At 38.2% G+C, this 18,144-nt stretch overlaps 1 protein-coding gene across 2 annotated transcripts in view; it reads right to left on the bottom strand.

Annotated features, from left to right (window-relative positions):
• DLG2 (discs large MAGUK scaffold protein 2) overlaps positions 1–18,144 on the bottom strand; it is a 783,758-nt gene that overhangs the window by 515,366 nt on the left and 250,248 nt on the right. For both annotated transcript variants that reach the window (XM_024763574.1, XM_024763575.1), the window contains one exon: positions 384–520. In XM_024763574.1, the coding sequence (XP_024619342.1) occupies positions 384–520 (137 nt within the window). The remainder of the gene's footprint in view (positions 1–383; positions 521–18,144) is intronic.

The raw sequence follows: 18,144 nt of genomic DNA on the forward strand, positions 1-18,144 counted from the left end.
GGGTCTTTAGGAGGCAATTAAGGTTATTAATTACATGACTTAAGGGTGGAGACCTAATCTGATAGGACTAATGGCTTTATAAAAAGAGAAAGAGAGAGAGAGCTTTCCCTCAGCACAAGCCCAGAGGAAAGGCCAAGTGAGGATGCAGCAGCAAGACAGTTGTCTGCAAGCCAAGAAGAGAGACCTCACTAGAAACTGAATGGGTCAGAACTTTGCTCTTAAATTTCCCTGCTTCCAGAATTGTGAGAAAATAAAATTTCTGTTGTTTAAGCCACCTAACCTATGGTATTTTGTTATGGCAGCCTGAAATGACTAAGACAGTCATACACTGGGAAACAAGAGCTTTATAAATATACACATAGTTCTGCTTCAGTCACACTCACCATTAGTAGTCTGTCTCCTACTTGCAACCTTCCATCTTTCTGTGCAGCTCCTCCATCTATAATTTTAGTTACATAAATGCTGTTGTCTCCAGGAATGTGTTGGTTCCCCACACCTCCTGCAATACTGAAGCCTAAACCTACGGAAAAGAAACAGAAAAAGAAAAGCCTTGTATTTGTTTAAGAAAGTGCTATAAGTCACATTTCAGCAGTCGAAAAAAAATTAATCCTCAATTTATTACAACAGTAATAAATAACAATAAATTCTACTTCAATCAACTGTGTCCTTTAAACATTTGAAAGCTTGTTGATTAATGCTAATGAGGCAAAACACAAGTGCAATCCTGCCCACGTTTAGTCTATGGGCTTAACTTCATTGCTGCTGTTGTTACTCTAGCATAGAGAACAGAAGTCCTGCCAGTCATTTGGGTAGAGACCTAGATATTTCTGACATTTTAGAATGAAAAGTACAGCAATTCGAACATTCCACAAATTCTGAGATAAGAGCCATGAGGAAGATACATTGGATATCGGTGTAATAATTTCAGAGAGAAGATAAGGAAAAGAAGCTCGATGCTTGCCCTTCAAGTTTCCTTCTCTGGGTACCTTGTCATATTTTCACACTTCCTGGCACTTCCTGTTATTAACTTATAGTTAATAAAGAATGAACACAAACGAATCATCCCTGCACACAGTCTAAAGAATAAAGAAATAGATTATATACTTTGACTGCATTATGTTTGTAACAAACCACGAAATATGTAATCATTTTAAACATGGAAAATTTCCTTTTTTTAAAAAAAATTTTGTCTTTTGGAAATTTTCCACCTTGAGAGAAGAATTTTACTATGCTATGGCTTATAATTTTTTTCTTTCAGTTTTATTGAGATATAATTGACACGCAGTACTGTATAAGTTTAAGGTGTACAGCATGATGACTTGACTTATATACATCATGAAATGATTATCACAGTAAGTTTAGTGAACATCCGTCATGTCATATAGATACAAAATTAAAGAAATAGAAAAAAATTTTTCCTTGTGATGAGAACTCTTAGGATTTACTCTCTTAACTTTCATGTATAACATACAGCAGTGTTAATTACATTTCTCATGTTGTATGTTACATCCCTCGTATTATTTACCTTTTAAGTGGAAGTTTGTACCTTTTGACTGCCTTCATCTAACTCCCCCTCTCCTCTTCCCCCATCTCTTGGTAATCACAGATTTGATCTCTTTTTTCTGTGACTGAGTTTGTTTTCGAAGTATAATTGCCCTATAATACTATGTTAGTTCCTATTACACAACACAGTGATTAGATATTTCTACACATTTCGAAATAATCACCATGATAAGTCTAGTTACAATATGTCACCGTACAAAAATATTACATGGTTATTGACTATATTCCCCACATTGCACATTTCACAACCACTGACTCATTTATTTTGTAACTGGAAGTTTGTATTTCTTAATCTTCCTCACCTCTATCATCTCTCCTCTCCACCCGTCTCTCCTCTGGCAACCACTTACTTGCTCTCTGTATTTATCACTGTTTCCATTTTATGTTTGTTCTTTTGTTTTGTTTTTTAGATTTCCACATATAAGTGAAATTATACAGTATTTGCCTTTCTCGGTCTGACTTATTTCACTTAGCATAACATCCTCAGGGTCTATACATATTGTCATAAACTTTTATTTATATTAAACTATGGAATGATAATAAGAATAGAGTTATTAAAAATCATTATGAGGCCATTTTAAAAGAATGACTGATAGACTCTTTAAAAGTATAAGAACAAAAAAAATCTTTCTCAGAATATAACTGAATACACATTCGGTACAATACTTATAGCATATATTTTCATTGCATTTTGAAATGATAAGAATTAACATGCAAATTACTCAGAAAGATAGATATAAGTCAAAGACATTTGTAACTAAAGACAGAACATTTCTGTAACTTGCTTAAGAAATTAACCACCCCCCCACACACACACCCCTAGTTGCCTAGTTTTAAAAAACCACACACTTCTTTTATGATAAGACAATCATAAAAATTTTTGGCATTTTATACAACAATGAAAAACACTTTAAAAATACTCCATTTCACTATCCTTGTATTGAATAAATATTGAATATGGCTATGTGCTGCTCTTAAGATAGCATAAGTGATTAGTTAATGGAAAAATAATGGCATGGTAAATTATAAAGTAACACCTCTGGAATGATACCTGAAATGAAATGATTTTTTTGTTAAATTAGCTGTTAACAATAAATGGAAAATGGATTTAAATTGATAGGGCAATTAAAATAAGTGTTATTTCATTTCCTACTAGAGTGGGTAATTATTCTTTATTGATGCTTTGACATTGCATAGATCTATAAACATATTTGTTTCCCTCATATTTAAAGAATTTGTTTACCAAGTAAAAGATGACCAAGGGTAGATAAAATGTCCCCAGCTGGCTTTTCCTATGAAATTAAAAGTACATATCAGCTCATGTTTTCTAAAACTGTTACTTCATATTTATATATGATTATAGAAAAGCTTAAAAAACATATTTACAAAAGTTTCATAGCCACATGCTAGGATCAATCTACTGCATTTACAATAGTACAGAAGTCATTCCGAACTTTGGACAAAAGGTTAAAGAAAATTCAGGGACTCTGATTTACATCTACTATGCCAACAGTAAATGCCACAGCCGGTCTGAGTTACAGAAGAGCTAAGGAAACAAATTACCACTATAAACAAGGTTAAGTCCAACAAAGGGAGTAACTATGTAGTTGAGATTTGAAGTTGAAGATTTTACCAAGACAATGAAATCCCTGTGGATACTGTAGACATAAATATATCAGCTAAAAAGGAAACAACGTTTTTTCCGCTAAGATTAGGCTTAAGCGCTTCTTAACTGGTGACTCTGCTTAAGCTAAAGTATTTTTAGTAAGAGCCAGAGAACGGCTCTAAAGGTACAGAACTAAACATTTCCCTTAATTTCTCTTACTTTGGTGGAACATGGATACATTTAAAAATAATCAATATTTGGTCAACATTCAACCATATTCCAGATATTCAATTCAACATGATAGGTAAACGTATAGCTTATGTCTACATCCAGAATACAAGGTTATTTACAGGTGGAAGTATCCATCTGTGTTATAACATCGAATCTGGTCCTATCTATCCATCCATCCATCCATCCATCCATTCATTTATTCATTCATTCACTCACTCATATATCCACTCATTCAACAAGAATCTCCTGAGTACGTACCATGCACTGCATAACAGCTGCTATCAACTGTAGCCAACATAAATGTAAAGAAATGGATTGACCAGAAACAGTACAGAAATAATGATCCATGAGTTCATATGAGTGACTGTGGCTGAACCTGGCTGAAGCAATGCTCTAAATCCAGATGATGTCATTGCTTTTTGGAGGGCTGCTCTATGAAGACAAATGTGGTCTAGGTCCACCAAGCCATAAGACCAAATCTAAATGATCAGTTTGGAGGTACTGGTTTCCTTGCACATGCTCTGTGAAAGCAGGGGTAGTCTGTCTACATTATAGGATCATTCTCTACCCTCATTTGCTCATACTTCCTTCCTTCAATCCACTCTAGACACACTTACTGCCTTGATATTTCTAGAACATGCCAGACACACTCCCACCTTAGGGCATTTGCTCTAGCTGTTTCTGCTGCCTGGAACACCCTGCCTTCAGGCTGTTGTTAAAATTTCAATTTCTCTGGGAGCCTGACCCTGACCTCCCTATTTAATACTGTCCCCTAACAATCCATCCCACTTCCTTATCCTGCTCTATTTTCAGTGTCCCTTAGCACTTATTACCTTGTGATATACGATATAAATTATCTATGTATTTTATTTAATTTTTTATTGCCTATCTCCTTGGTGAAAATATAAACTCCAGATGACAGGGATTTAATTTTTTTATTTTTTATTTTATTTTGCAGTATGTGGGCCTCTCACTGTAGTGGCCTCTCCCGTAGCGGAGCACAGGCTCTGGACGCGCAGGCTCAGTGGCCATGGCTCACGGGCCCGGCCACTCCGCGGCATGTGGGATCTTCCCGGACCGGGGCACGAATCCGTGTCCCCTGACTCTCAACCACTGCGCCACCAGGGAAGCCCGAGAACGCATCTTTAAAACCAATACATCAGACTAAGTAACTAAAGAGTCAGCTGCCCTGACTTAGATCATACAGTGCTCATAAAATCCCAGCTCCCCTGTGCTGGAAATTGAGACAAAAATGCCTAGCGAACACTCAAAACCTGTATTTACAGCAAGATAAGCTAGAGCGGCCCCTAACAAGACAAATACAATGAGTATTATAACGATTTGAGTAAGGAACACTGATTTTTGGTAAGTGACCAATTGAGAGAATTGGATACAATACTGAAAAGATGTGTCCCTGATAAAGACATTGACTAATCAATTATAATATAAACTCAGTGAGCAGAGTTGGTAGGTCTCATCCTAAAATCGTGACCCTAACACTATCGACTGTGGAAAGTTTGGCTACTGAGAATAATACTAAACCTGCCTATGCATGTGTCAGTAATAAACAAAGCTGACACAGAACAGTATAAGTATTAAAATCACAAAAGGAAGTAAAATCAGTGGATATTTCAGTACTCTGGCAAAGGAAAAAAGCAAGTGAAATTTAAACACCTAATTCCCCAAACAATTAAAAACTGATCGGTTTGACAAACCTGAAGTGCAAACAATTTCAGGATTACATCTAGTGCACAAAGCTGGGTTCTTCTTTCCATATTTCCTGCATATCCCCAGATTGTATATCCTCATGTTAACACAGGAGGTGCAGGCGTAGGGAAAGGAATGTCTGAACGTTGTTTAAAGCCTTTAACTTAACCTTTTCCCATGCAAAATCTTTTCCTTCTCCTGTGAATAAAGAACACGAGGAACGATCCCAGTTCACCCTTTCCCCTTGGTGCCTGAGGAGCAGGTGTCAGTGGAAGGTGGAGGCCTGAAGGAGGAAGTCTTGAGAAAACGAGCTGATTCTGTGTGTGGGAAGCTTAGAATAAAAACCCCAATACCTGAAAGAGTCATGTGACTACAATGTACCCATATAGTCTTTATGGGTGTAAAGAACTAATCCCCATGATGTCTTATCATCTTTCATCAACATGGTTCAACTGCATTTTATATGACTTTACTAGGAGGGCACTCTGGGGCGCCTCCAAAAAATTAATATTATTAAGCAGACTGCTTCTGTCACAGTTCATCTAGGATCTGCAAGGTAGGGTGTTTAGTGTTTTACAAAAAAAAAAAATTCTACAGTGGTATTCTGTACATTCTGACTATACTATCCTATTTTATTAAAGGAAACACAGAATCCATCCTGAAGCCTGGCAGGCTTTGTTTTAGGAAATACAGGCAACCTAACTGCTGAATGCACATACATTTCACTTGACAAACAAAACAAAAACTTCACCTGCGGGTCTGGTCTACACAGGTAACAGACTACTTTACATCTCTTCTCCTTTAGAAAAAAATCATTGCTTAAAAAAATACCAAAAATGTGTTTAATTTGAGAGAATGATTAATTAATCATATCTACAGTGCCAGATGAGAGTAAAGACCAAAGCTGTATTTTCTTACTCTCTGGATTCTCCCTGGGTTCAAACGACAAAGTTCGGAGTTGAAAGAAGTGGCTCTGTTAAAAATGCCTTCGGCGCTGGCTAGGCAGGCTCAATCCTGCTTAAGGATCTCTCACAGATCACCTAATTCACTTACCACAGTCAATGTTCCAAGCTTTTCTCCTGACTATGTACCTCAAAATACCCACTTAGGGGGCTTCCCTGATGGCGCAGTGGTTGAGAGTCCGCCTGCCGACACAGGGGACACGGGTTCGTGCCGCGGTCCGGGAAGATCCCACATGCCGCGGAGCTGCTGGGTGCGTGAGCCATGGCTGCTGAGCCTGCGCGTCAGGAGCCTGTGCTCCGCAAAGGGAGAGGCCACAACAGTGAGAGGCCCACGTACCGCAAAAAACAAACAAACAAAAAAACCCACTTATACTTTCTGCCTAAAAAGAGGCATCACTCAATGCCTATTTTATTGTGAAAAGTCTCCATGTCTATACCTACCCTTTCTCAAAGGAATGAGTATCATTCCTCTTTTCTAAACCTAAATCTTCCCCTTCACCATTGAATTTTACTCATTATTCCCTTTTTTTCCCTTCTAGAATATTCAGTCTCTTACCATCAATGCTTTTCTTCTATTCTGGTTTTGACCATGCTTCTGTCCTATCCTAGAAAGATCTTCTCTTGGGACTTCCCTGATGGCGCAGTGGTTAAGAATCCGCCTGCCTATGCAGGGGGCATGGGTTAGAGCCCTGGTCCAGGAAGATCCCACATAATGCAAAGCAATAAAGCCCGTGCGCCACAACTACTGAGCCTGCACTCTAGAGCCTGTGAGCCACAACTACTGAAGCCCGCCTGCCTAGAACCCGTGTTCCACAAGAGAAGCCACCACAATGAGAAGCCCATGCACCACAACGAAGAGTAGCCCCCGCTCACTGCAACTAGAGAACGCCCGCACACAGCAACGAAGACCCAGTGCAGCCAGTAAATAAATTAATTAAAAAAAATAAATTAATTAAAAAAAAAATCTTCTCTTGAACTTGCTGCCTCATTTACTGTAAGAGCTGGAGTTTGTAAACAGTGATCTCCAGTTACTAACTCCATTTCCGTATCACACATACTTTCCTCAGTCTCCTCCATCTGACTCCGTATAACACAATCTACTCAAATGGCAGTGGTTATAGGTTGAATTACGCCTTTCAAAAGACAGACTGAAGTCCTAAGCCCTGTTACCTGTGAATGTGACCTTATTTGGAAACAGGGTTTTTGCAGATGCAATCAATTTAAGATGAAGTTAAATTGGATTCCTGTGAGCCCCAATCCAATGATTGGTGTCCTTGTAAGAAGAGGAAATTTGGACCCAGAAACACAGAAACACACAGAGAAGAATGCATGTGATGACAGAGGCAGAGAGCAGGATGGTACATGTATAAGCCAAGAAATGCCATGGAACAAACTCTCCCTCAGAGCTCTCCAGAAGGAATCAATCATGCTGGCCTCTTGATCTCAGACCTCCAGGCTCCAGAACTGCAAGAGAATAAATTTCTATTGTTTTAAACCACCCAAGTTTTGGTCATTTGTTAAGGCAGCTCCAGGAAATTAATACATCATCTAATTCTAATGGTCTAAGTGGTGGTATGTATATCTACCTCTTTATAATGAAATCACACACACACACACACACACAAGTTTGGGCACTTATCAACATAGCAGTGGTCATTGAAACTATGAAAATGGATTCTCCACAAGAAAGAGATTACAGAGAGAATAGGATTCTATAGTATGTGCCTTGGGGAATAACTATTATTTGAGAGAAGTGAATTTAGCCTGTATGCCCAGAGTTTCTGATTCAGAATATCTGGAATGTGCCCCCAAATTTGCATTTCTAACAAGCTCCCACGTGATGCTAATGCTACTGGTGTGAGGACCACATTCTGAGAACCACTGTTTCAGAGCAATAGAAAAAGATAAAATGAAGTGAGAAGTAGTAAAAGAAATATGAGAAGAAACGGGGCCGTATAATGTGGTGAGGGTAGGAATGTAAAAGAAATCAGTAGAGTTCTATGTAATGCAGAAAGAACAAAAACCCATCAAAGAACTGAAATTTCCGGTCCTTTTGGAGGAAGATTCTGGACGACTGGCTGGGCTCCTTGCCTGGTGGAACTGCTAGTTTGTAGTTACCTCACCCATTCCCATAATAGGAGGGGACGGCACAAAATGTGTAAATGTATTATATATATGTACATATGTCTTCTCTATTGCTACTTCATTAAATCAAGTGCTTATCCAATCATGCTTGCTTTAGTGTAAAAGGCTCATGACCACAATCCCTGATTCCAGTCTTCCCTGCCTGATTCTCCAATCCGTTCAGCAAAGATTTTCCAGGTTATTCTTTCCCTAAAATTCTACATCCATTGTGTTGCTCTGTTTCTTGAAATTGTCCGTCACTGTTCATTTTTTACAGGAATGCTATATCCCCTCTTCTCACTATTCCTTACTTCTCTGCTACTAAGCTTCCCCCCAAGCAAGATGATCTTGCTGTGCTGTTTTTCTACTGTTACTCCTGTTTCCCATCTGAAATGCCTTCACCACTTTAATTTTCAAGACCACTCAAGTCTTCGCCAACTCAAAGTAGTTCATTTCTAAGTTGAACCCCAGTAGAACCAATTATACGTATCAGCTTTTTCACATCTATTTAAATAGAATGAGTTAACTCATTCAACAAACACTAATTGATAACCACTCATGTGCCAAGGACTGCCCTATATATATTGTGGTTATATCAGTGAATCAGTGTTTATGGTTCTTTTCTAATGGAGAGTAAGGCAAGTAAAGAGGCAATGAAAACCTGGTGTGGTAAGTGTTGCTAGGAGAGGAACAGGTGCTAACTATAGGTCCTGATATCCAATCTGAGACCTAGAAGATGAAAGTGAGCCAGGAGAAAGGGAATGGGGAGAGAACATCCCTGCAGAAGGAAACATGCACTTAAAGACCCAGAGTTGGGAGATAACATGGCTTATTTGAGAAACTTATTTGAGAAATATTTCATGTGAAAGCAACAAGTAGTCTTAGTTAGAATACAGGCTGCAGGAGGAGAGGAACCATACCCCTTATACTCATCAATGTACACTTAGCCCCTGATACTATGCATAATAGTTTGGAATAAACGGAGACAGGAGGACTCTTTCTCCACTGAATTAGGAGGGAAGGAGAGAAGGATGGTGTAGATAAAGGTTAAGATTGGCTTAATGGCAGTACACTAAAGTCGCTCTCCTCTTCAATTTACTCTGATAACAAGAAAGTGTGGTACTGGCCAAGATGAGGGAAGTAGTGAGGTCAGAGATTTGAGAAAGTACAGAAGTTTTGAAATAGCTCTCAGGGAAGATGGAAGAAATAGTTGATTAGAGAAACAGAAAAATTGCAAGGAACTGTTGATTGTCTCGTTAGGGTTTAGTGACTATGAATTAATGATAGCACTATTCTAGTAACTTTTTTTCCTTCAGAAATTCTCAGCAGTCTAGGTGTAAGCACAGAAGGTGTAAGAAGTTAGATTAAATCACTTTTGAAATTAATCTTTTGTGTGCATTGATCTTCTCTCTTCAACTAAATCATACGATCCGAGAAAGTAGGGGTTGCATAAAATAGATCATCTTGTGCACACTGCTGGCATATGGTAATTGTTCAATACTTACAGGATGAATCAATGATTGAATTGTTCAAAGACCAAATGATCACATGGCATAGGTATACTTTTAAGTGTCAAGCATCTCACATTAACAGATGTGTATACTTTAGCAGACTGCTTTAGCTCAAGAAAAAAAAGTGACCAGAATAACTCATACTGAGCCTTTTAATGTGCCAACTACTGCCTCATGTGCTTGGGAATTCGTGAAGTGTCTATTGTATCTAAAGAAACAATAGAGATTACCAATGAGAAATGTATTTACTCTTTATCAAATCTAAGAATGATCAGCACTTCCTTGCCTGCATCCTTACAAAGGAAGTAACCTGCTCTGACCACAGCTGACTGCTCACGGGACAGTATGACAAAGTGTGATCAGATGTTCTCTTACTGGTTTACCGTCTATTTTATTGTACTTGAAATGGAATATCCTCCAAGCTTCCAGCATTTAAAAGTGATAGGCGCTGCCTTTACCTATCAACCACGTCTGCCTGAATGTTTTTTCCTAAGTTGACTCTAGTTGCCAATGTAAACCAAAGTCATTAATATCGACTCTGAATACGGTCCAGGCTGTTTGGAGGCATCTAGATCCCAACACATAAAGTTATCAAAAGTAACAGATTATTTGAGAGAGATAAAAATCAACTCATAGTTTGAAGTCTTGATAGGAATGTTCTAATTGGCAGGGTTGCTGCTGGGGAAATCAGAGCAGAAAGTCTGAATGGTAATTGGATGGGTCTTGATAAATTTCCATCCACAAAGGCTCTTATCCAGTAATACCTCTTCGGCAAAGTCCTTCCTAATACCCATCTTTTAAATTAAAGGTAATGTGTCCGTGACCACATTTAATGCTATTTCTCTCTCTCACTTTAAATGAGACATCATTTTCTATATTAAATGAGTTAATTATAGGAAGGGTTGATATTGAAAACATTTAATAGCTTGTATAGCATGGACACCAACCAATCAGAACAGGCGCCTGCCATAAACCACTACTGTGGTATGCAGCACCTAACTGTCAGCTCTGTTCTGGAAAAGTTTAATGTCCCCCATGTTGGACAGTTAGCATTTTGAATGTAGAGGGAATAATAACTCTTTTTAAAAATTTTATTCATTTTATTTTTGCCTGTGTTGGGTCTTCATTGCTGTGCGTGGGCTTTCTCTAGTTGCGGTGAGTGGGGGCTACTGTTCGTTGCCCTGCGTGGGCTTCTCATTACGATAGCTTCTCTTCTTGCAGAGCACATGCTCTAGGCGCCTGGGCTTCAGTAGTTGCGGCACGTGGGCTCAGTATTTGTGGCTCGTGGGCTCCAGAGCGCAGGCTCAGTAGTTGTGGCACATGGGCTTAGCTGCTCCACGGCATGTGGGATCTTCCCGGACCAGGGCTCGAACCCGTGTCCCCTGCATTGGCAGGCAGATTCTTAACCACTGCACCACCAGGGAAGCCCAATAACTCTTTTATTTATGTTCCCCACGAGCATTAAGAACAAAGTCTATACTCCAAAACTGATTTTTAAAATGAATGAATCAAATAAAAATCACTGAATCCTTTTTCCATAAGTATACTTTAATGAACTGTGAAGGAAAGGGCTCAGGCTGGTAAAATAATATGGTGAGTTACTTCATTCATTCTTTAAAAAACATTTAAGTTCCAGGCTATATTAGTTTTCTACAGCTGTTGGAACAAAGTTACACAAAACTGGGTGACTTAAACAACAGAAAATTATTGTCTGACAATTCTGGAGGCTAGAAGTCCAGATCAAGGCATCTGGTTCTGCCTGAGGGCTGGAGGAAAATCTGTCCCACGCCTCTCTCCTAGATTCTGGTGTTTGGCTGACAATCTTTGGCATTCCTTGGCTTATAGAGGCAACACTCCCACCTCTGCTTTCATCTTCACATGACATTCTCCCTGTGTATGTGTCTGTCTCTGTATCCAACTTTCTTCGTTTTATAAGGATACCAGTTATATTGGATTAAGGCCCACCAAAATGATCTCATCTTAACCTGGATCATCAGCAAATTTCCTACTTTCAATTAAGGTCACATTCAAGGGTACTGGGAGTTAAGACCTCAACATCTTTTGGGGGGACACAATTCAACTCATGACACTGGCGCTGGGAAAGATTACTATGAAGAAGACACAGTTCTTGTCCTCGAGGAGCTCACAGACCAGAGTGGAGGAAACGAGAAGTAAACAGAACATAAGCAAACGTTTTCAAGAAAAGGCAGATAGCAGAGTCAGAGAAAACTTCTTGGAGATAGTGACAACTGAGCTGAGCCCTGTTGAATGGCTAGAAGAAAGACAGTTAGGAACTCTAAGCAGAGTGAGGGAGTAGCTTGTAGAGAGGTGATATGGCCTTGATCATTATAGTCAAAGGAGTGAAGGGGGTTAGGAGGAAATACTGAGCATGGAAGCTGGAGAAGCAGAGGCTCGTGAAGGTCCCGAGGTGCTCTGTTAAGGAGTTTGGATCTTGTATTAGTGGCAATGGGTAGCCTTTGAAGAGTTTTAAGCAGGGGCATGACACGATAAGATTTGGTCCACACCAGTTTTCCTCATTAGTGTTTGCTGTTGTTTTAAAAATACATGAAATTATATTCTGTGAGGGATGATGTTCTACCTTTTGTGATAAAGCATAATTTTTTCCTTCCCACATTTTTGTCTTTTCTTCACTATATCCAGTTATCACTCATTAAAACTCACTTGGGGGGCTTCCCTGGTGGCGCAGTGGTTGAGAGTCTGCCTGCCGATGCAGGGGACGTGGGTTCGTGCCCCGGTCCGGGAAGATCCGACATGCCACGGAGTGGCTGGGCCCGTGAGCCATGGCCGCTGGGCCTGCGCATCCGGAGCCTGTGCTCCGCAACGGGAGAGGCCACAACAGTGAGAGGCCCACATACCGCAAAACAAAAACAAAAACAAAAACAAAAACAAAAAACTCACTTGGGGAGACTTTTTGTCTCTCAATCCCATGTTCATGATTTAGTTTGAAATATTAGCTTTTCCTGGCTTCTCCCCCTCCCCCGTTCTGTTTGTCATAGCTTACCCATAAAAACCAAACTTCAAAAGATACAATATAACATCAACAGGCATTTGTAATCTGCTAAGAATCTAAACAGCTAACCCCAAATTCATTTATAAGCTTGTTTTAATCCACCAAAGATTTCAAATGGGCATTTTCAGCAGATGTCTGACTTCACTACTTCACTTAATCATCCTTACGGGGCTCTTTGTAAAAGAGATAATTGGAAAATCTGGATTCATCTTAGGTCCTAGGAAAGAGTGAGAGTTATGTAATTGAAAAAATTACACAAGTACCTCTTTTTGCAAGGACATTTTGCTCACTATGAAACAATGAAGGACTTACACACTATGGCTCAGATTTATGAAGTGGCTAACCAATATTTCCAGTATTTGTTGTATGATTTCAGATATGCCAAAGAAGATGTTTGAAACTATTGAGTAACAGAGGCTCCCTTATTACATTATGTATGACGAGTGCTAGTATCTTCAATTATACAACAATTGAACTAAAGCACTTTTGCTTTGCCATAAAAACTGTTTCATTGGGACTAAAAATCTTTTGTATCGGTTGTTAATTTTTACAACGAATTATTCTATGTTGCATATCTAGTTGCACAAAGCAAACAGCATGTGCCTTTGGCTTTAATTTTATACTTTCACCTAAATAGGTTTAATTTTTCACAAAGAAATCCTGGTATAGATTTGAATCTCCTTAAGGATTGCTTAACAAATCTGAGAAAGAACAAAGCAGGAAGCATCACATGTCCTGACTGCAAGCTATAAAGGTATAGTAATTAAAACAGTATGGCACTGGCATAAAAAGAGACAAACAGATCAATGGAACAGAACTGAGAGCCCAGAAATAAACACAAGCATATATAGTTAACTAATTTGACAAGGAATCCAAGACTACTCGATGGAGAAAAGTCAGTCTCTTCAATAAAAGGTGCTAGGAAAATTGGATATCCACATGCAAAAGAGTAAAAGTAGATTGCTATTTTACACCACTCATAAAAATTAACTTGAAATTGATTAAATATTTAAATGTAAGACCCCAAACCATGAAACTCCTAGAAAAAATTTAGGAAAAAAACCCTCCTTGATATGGGTCTTGGCAATTAAATTTTGGATATGACACCTAAAGCATAAGCAACAAAATAAAAAATGAACAAGTGGGATTACATCAAACTAAAAATCTTCTGCATGGCAAAAGAAACAATCAGCAAAGTGAAAAGATAACCTACAGAATAGAAAAAATATTTGCAAACCATATATCTGATAAGGAGCTAATATCTAAAATATATAAAGAACTCATACAACTCAATAGCGAAAACAAAATAAAATAGAACAAAACGACAAAACAAACAAAAAAAGACACCCCCCCCCCCCAAACAACAAACCTACAAAAAATAATCCAATTAAAAAACAGGCAGGGCTTCCCTGGTGGCACAGTGGTTGAGAGGCCGCCTGCTGATGCAGGGGACATGGGTTCGTGCCCTGGTCCGGGAAGATCCGACATGCCGCAGAGTGGCGAGGCCTGTGAGCCATGGCCGTTGAGCCTGTGAGTCCGGAGCCCGTGCTCCGCAACAGGAGAGGCCACAACAGTGAGAGGCCTGCGTACCGCAAAAAAAAAAAAAAAAGATGCTCATATTACTAGTCATTAGGGAAATGCAAATCAAAACCACAATGAGATATATGAGATATCACCTCATACCTCTTAGAAAAGCCACCAACAAAAAGATAAGAGATAATTGCTGGCGAGGATGTGAAGAAAAGGGAAACTTTGCACATGCTTGATGGAACTGTAAACTGGTATAGCCACTGTGAAAAACAGCATAAAGGATTCTCAAAAAATTAAAAGTGGAACTATCATATGATCCAGCAATTCCACTTCTGGGGATATATCCGAAGAAAACAAAAACACTAACTGGAAAAGATACATGCACCCCCATGTTTGTAGCAGCATTATTTACAAGAGCCAAGAAACAATCTAAGTGTCTGTGACAGATGAATAGATAAAGAAGTTGTGGTATATATATACACAATGGAATATTTTTCAGCCGTAAAAAAATGAGGAAATTCTGCCATTTGTGACAACATGGATGGACCTTGAGGGAATTATGCCGAGTGAAGTAAATCAGAGAGAGAAAGACAGATACTGTATGATCTTACTTAAATGTGGAAACTAAGAACAACAAAAAAACTCACAGAAAATCAGAGCAGATTTGTGGTTACCAGAGGTGGGGCTTAGGGGGAGGAGGAATTGGAAGGAGGTGGTCAAAAGGTACAAACTTCCAGTTAGATAAGTAAGTGCTGGGGATGTAATGTACAGCATGATAACTACAGGTAACATTGCTCTATGATACCCAGGAAAGTTACTAAGAGAGTAAACCCTAAAAGTTTTCATCACAAGGAAAACATTTTTTTTCTTTTTCTTTTTATTGTGCCTATATGAAATGATGGATGCTAACTAAACTTATTGAGGTAATCACTTCACAGTATATATAAATCAAACTGTTATGCTGTATACCTTAAACTTGTATATGTCAATTATATCTCAATAAAACTGGAAAAAAGATATGCCATAATTTACATGACAAAATAATAAATGGACCTTTGGAACAAGTCACTTACTCTCAATAGGTCTATTCCCTAATATATAAGATGGATATGATAATATATGCCATGACCACTGTGTGCCTACCGGCATTAACCTTAGTTCTGTCATTTAGCATCTGTGTGACTTTGTAAAAAGTTGTTTGGCTTCTCTCAGCATCAGTTTTACCAGGAGGATAACAGTCACCTCATAACATCACAGCAAGAATTGATTATGATAATGTATGAGAAGGAACCGCACAGTGTTAAGTAGTGGTATTCAAAGAATATCCATTGTCTTTGCCTTCCTTCTCCAGATTGTAATGAGAGTCAAATGTGATAATAACTCTTTATAAACTGTAAATCGCTTATATTTATATAAACCTATATATATTTATATAATATATAAATATATAATATATATATTTATATAAACCTAATAATACCTAAGTATTATTAATGTATAAAGTATGATAAAATACTAGAATATAAAGTGAGTTATCAGACACACAACTGTGAGATCATTTATTTCCTAAACTCTCTTAAAATGCTGTTATTCATAATGACAATTGGTTTATCCCATGTAAGACAGTGAGATTAAATACAGATCTGGGTTCAATCTCTTCCTCATATCATCTTCTTAGTGAATCATCTCCAGTTACTCTACACTTTGCTTAAGTTGTGAGTTCCTTAACTTGTTCTACATGTACATGATATAAAGTTTAATTCATGATGTCTGTACATTTGCAATTGTGCTGGCATTGGCAACACAATTCCAAATGTTCAGAAACTATGAATATATATCAATAATTGACACAACTAGTACATATCTTTCAGAGATATGTGTTCAGCAATTTTGGGATATGAGTCTCTTTCAGACAGCTGTGGGTAGATGGAGATTTAATGAGGATTTGGTTTAACCACTGCTCTAGAACATTCCTCACTCTCCAAAAGATCACCAAAGACTTTTTATAAGTATATTGGAGAAAATTAAAGAAACAGCTTCACAATAACACCTATGACACAACAGGTAATGCAGTAAAAGCTTTAAGTGTTTTAAGAGAAATAGAAGAAAGAAAAATATTTTTTAAAAAGCTTGACAAAGGAAGTCAGGTGAATTCATACTATACTACCAAAATTAAATTTGAGTGATGGTTCTGTCTTCCAGCATGAAGTTTACACTCTGGGTAGGACAAAACGAGGGGTAATATAGGGCTTCCCTGGTGGCGCAGTGATTGAGAGTCTGCCTGCTGATGCAGGGGATGCCGGTGCGTGCCCCGGCCCGGGAAGATCCCACATGCCGCAGAGCGGCTGGGCCTGTGAGCCATGGCGCTGAGCCTGCGCGTCCGGAGCCTGTGCTCCGCAACGAGAGAGGCCACAACAGTGAGAGGCCTGCGTACCAGAAAAACAAACAAGCAAACAAGGAGTAATATAGATTTAAGATGAATAGAGATCCATTCAAATAAATGGACAGGTTGTTATTAAGGTATATCCCTCTCCCTTTTTAATTTTAAATTTTTGTGCAGCCACATCTAGTGGTCCTGTCTTAATAGACAGTTTTTCTGCTTAAAGTGGGAATCAATCAGGCAATACCCAAATTACTTCTCTTTCTGATATTCTGTGCCCAGAAAATATTGGATATTTAATATATATTTGACTAAATGAATAAACATTCATAACTGTCAATTTCTAATTAAACAAGTTGTCTTAAGAGATGTCTGATTCTTTTACCCCTTAACTATAGTTTTTTATATCTTAATTCACGTTACTAGGACACATGCTGTACCCTATTGGCCCTGATTTGGGAATTTTGTGGTAAAATATACCTAGAAGATCAGAAATGTTAAGATATAAGCACTGCTTATTAAGATTGTGAGAAGTATGTCCATCTGCATCATGGTGATCTTTCCATTTTATTTCAATATCTCCTTCTACATTTGTCACGATATTCTGGTATTACAGAGGCAAAAAAAGACAAAAGCGATGATTCTAGAGGTGAAAGTATAAAAATATATCCATAAAAATATGAACTAAAGTTCCCAAGTCTCTCATCCTAAAAGGAGCATACTGGGTACTTCTTATTCTGTCATTTATATAGTATATTTTTCTTTCTGATCTATTCTGTTTTGGGGCTGTATAACTTGAAGGACTAATTTAGCAATGAAATCTAAGCTGCCTACTAGTTTCACCAAGAATGCATTTTCATTTGATTCCTACAGGGGTCAGCAGATAGCAGCTAAAGTGGAGGGTCCTTGGGTGGGTGACCAAGTCAACTGTGCTCTCCAGTTGGACACTAAACAGAGCAGCATCTTAAAAGACTACTCCTTTCAGAAAATGAATATTAAATAAGATAAATTTGTGAGGAACGATAATGATATTTGTATTTATTATTTACTTTATGCCAGGCACTATGGTAAGCATATTTCATATGCTATGAATATATCATTTAACCTCATTAAAAAAAGAAAAAAAGAATGAGGAAGGTATTATACCATTTTTTCAAATGAGAAAATAAAGATTAAAGAGGTCAAGTAATTTTCTCGAGGTCAGAAATTTAATAACCAGGGGACCAGGACATGAACCCAAGACTGTGGCAGCAAAGTCTTTGCTCTTAACTACTGTTCTAGTCTGCCTCCCAGCCTGTGCATCGTGTTCCACTTCGGCAAACTCTAAAACGTTCTACATATACGCACCACTCTTGGCAAGTGTAGCGAGAAATCTAAAGAGAAAGGTATGAAAATACTCATCTTTCTCACACTGGACATTAGCTGAAGCTCAGTTTTAACTGTAACGTGCATTGTTAAATTTTTAACTTATTTAAAGATTTCAGGCAATGACATCAATG

This window comes from Neophocaena asiaeorientalis, unplaced genomic scaffold (genome assembly GCF_003031525.2).
Source record: "Neophocaena asiaeorientalis asiaeorientalis breed wild unplaced genomic scaffold, Neophocaena_asiaeorientalis_V1.1 scaffold23, whole genome shotgun sequence".
NCBI lineage: Eukaryota > Metazoa > Chordata > Mammalia > Artiodactyla > Phocoenidae > Neophocaena > Neophocaena asiaeorientalis.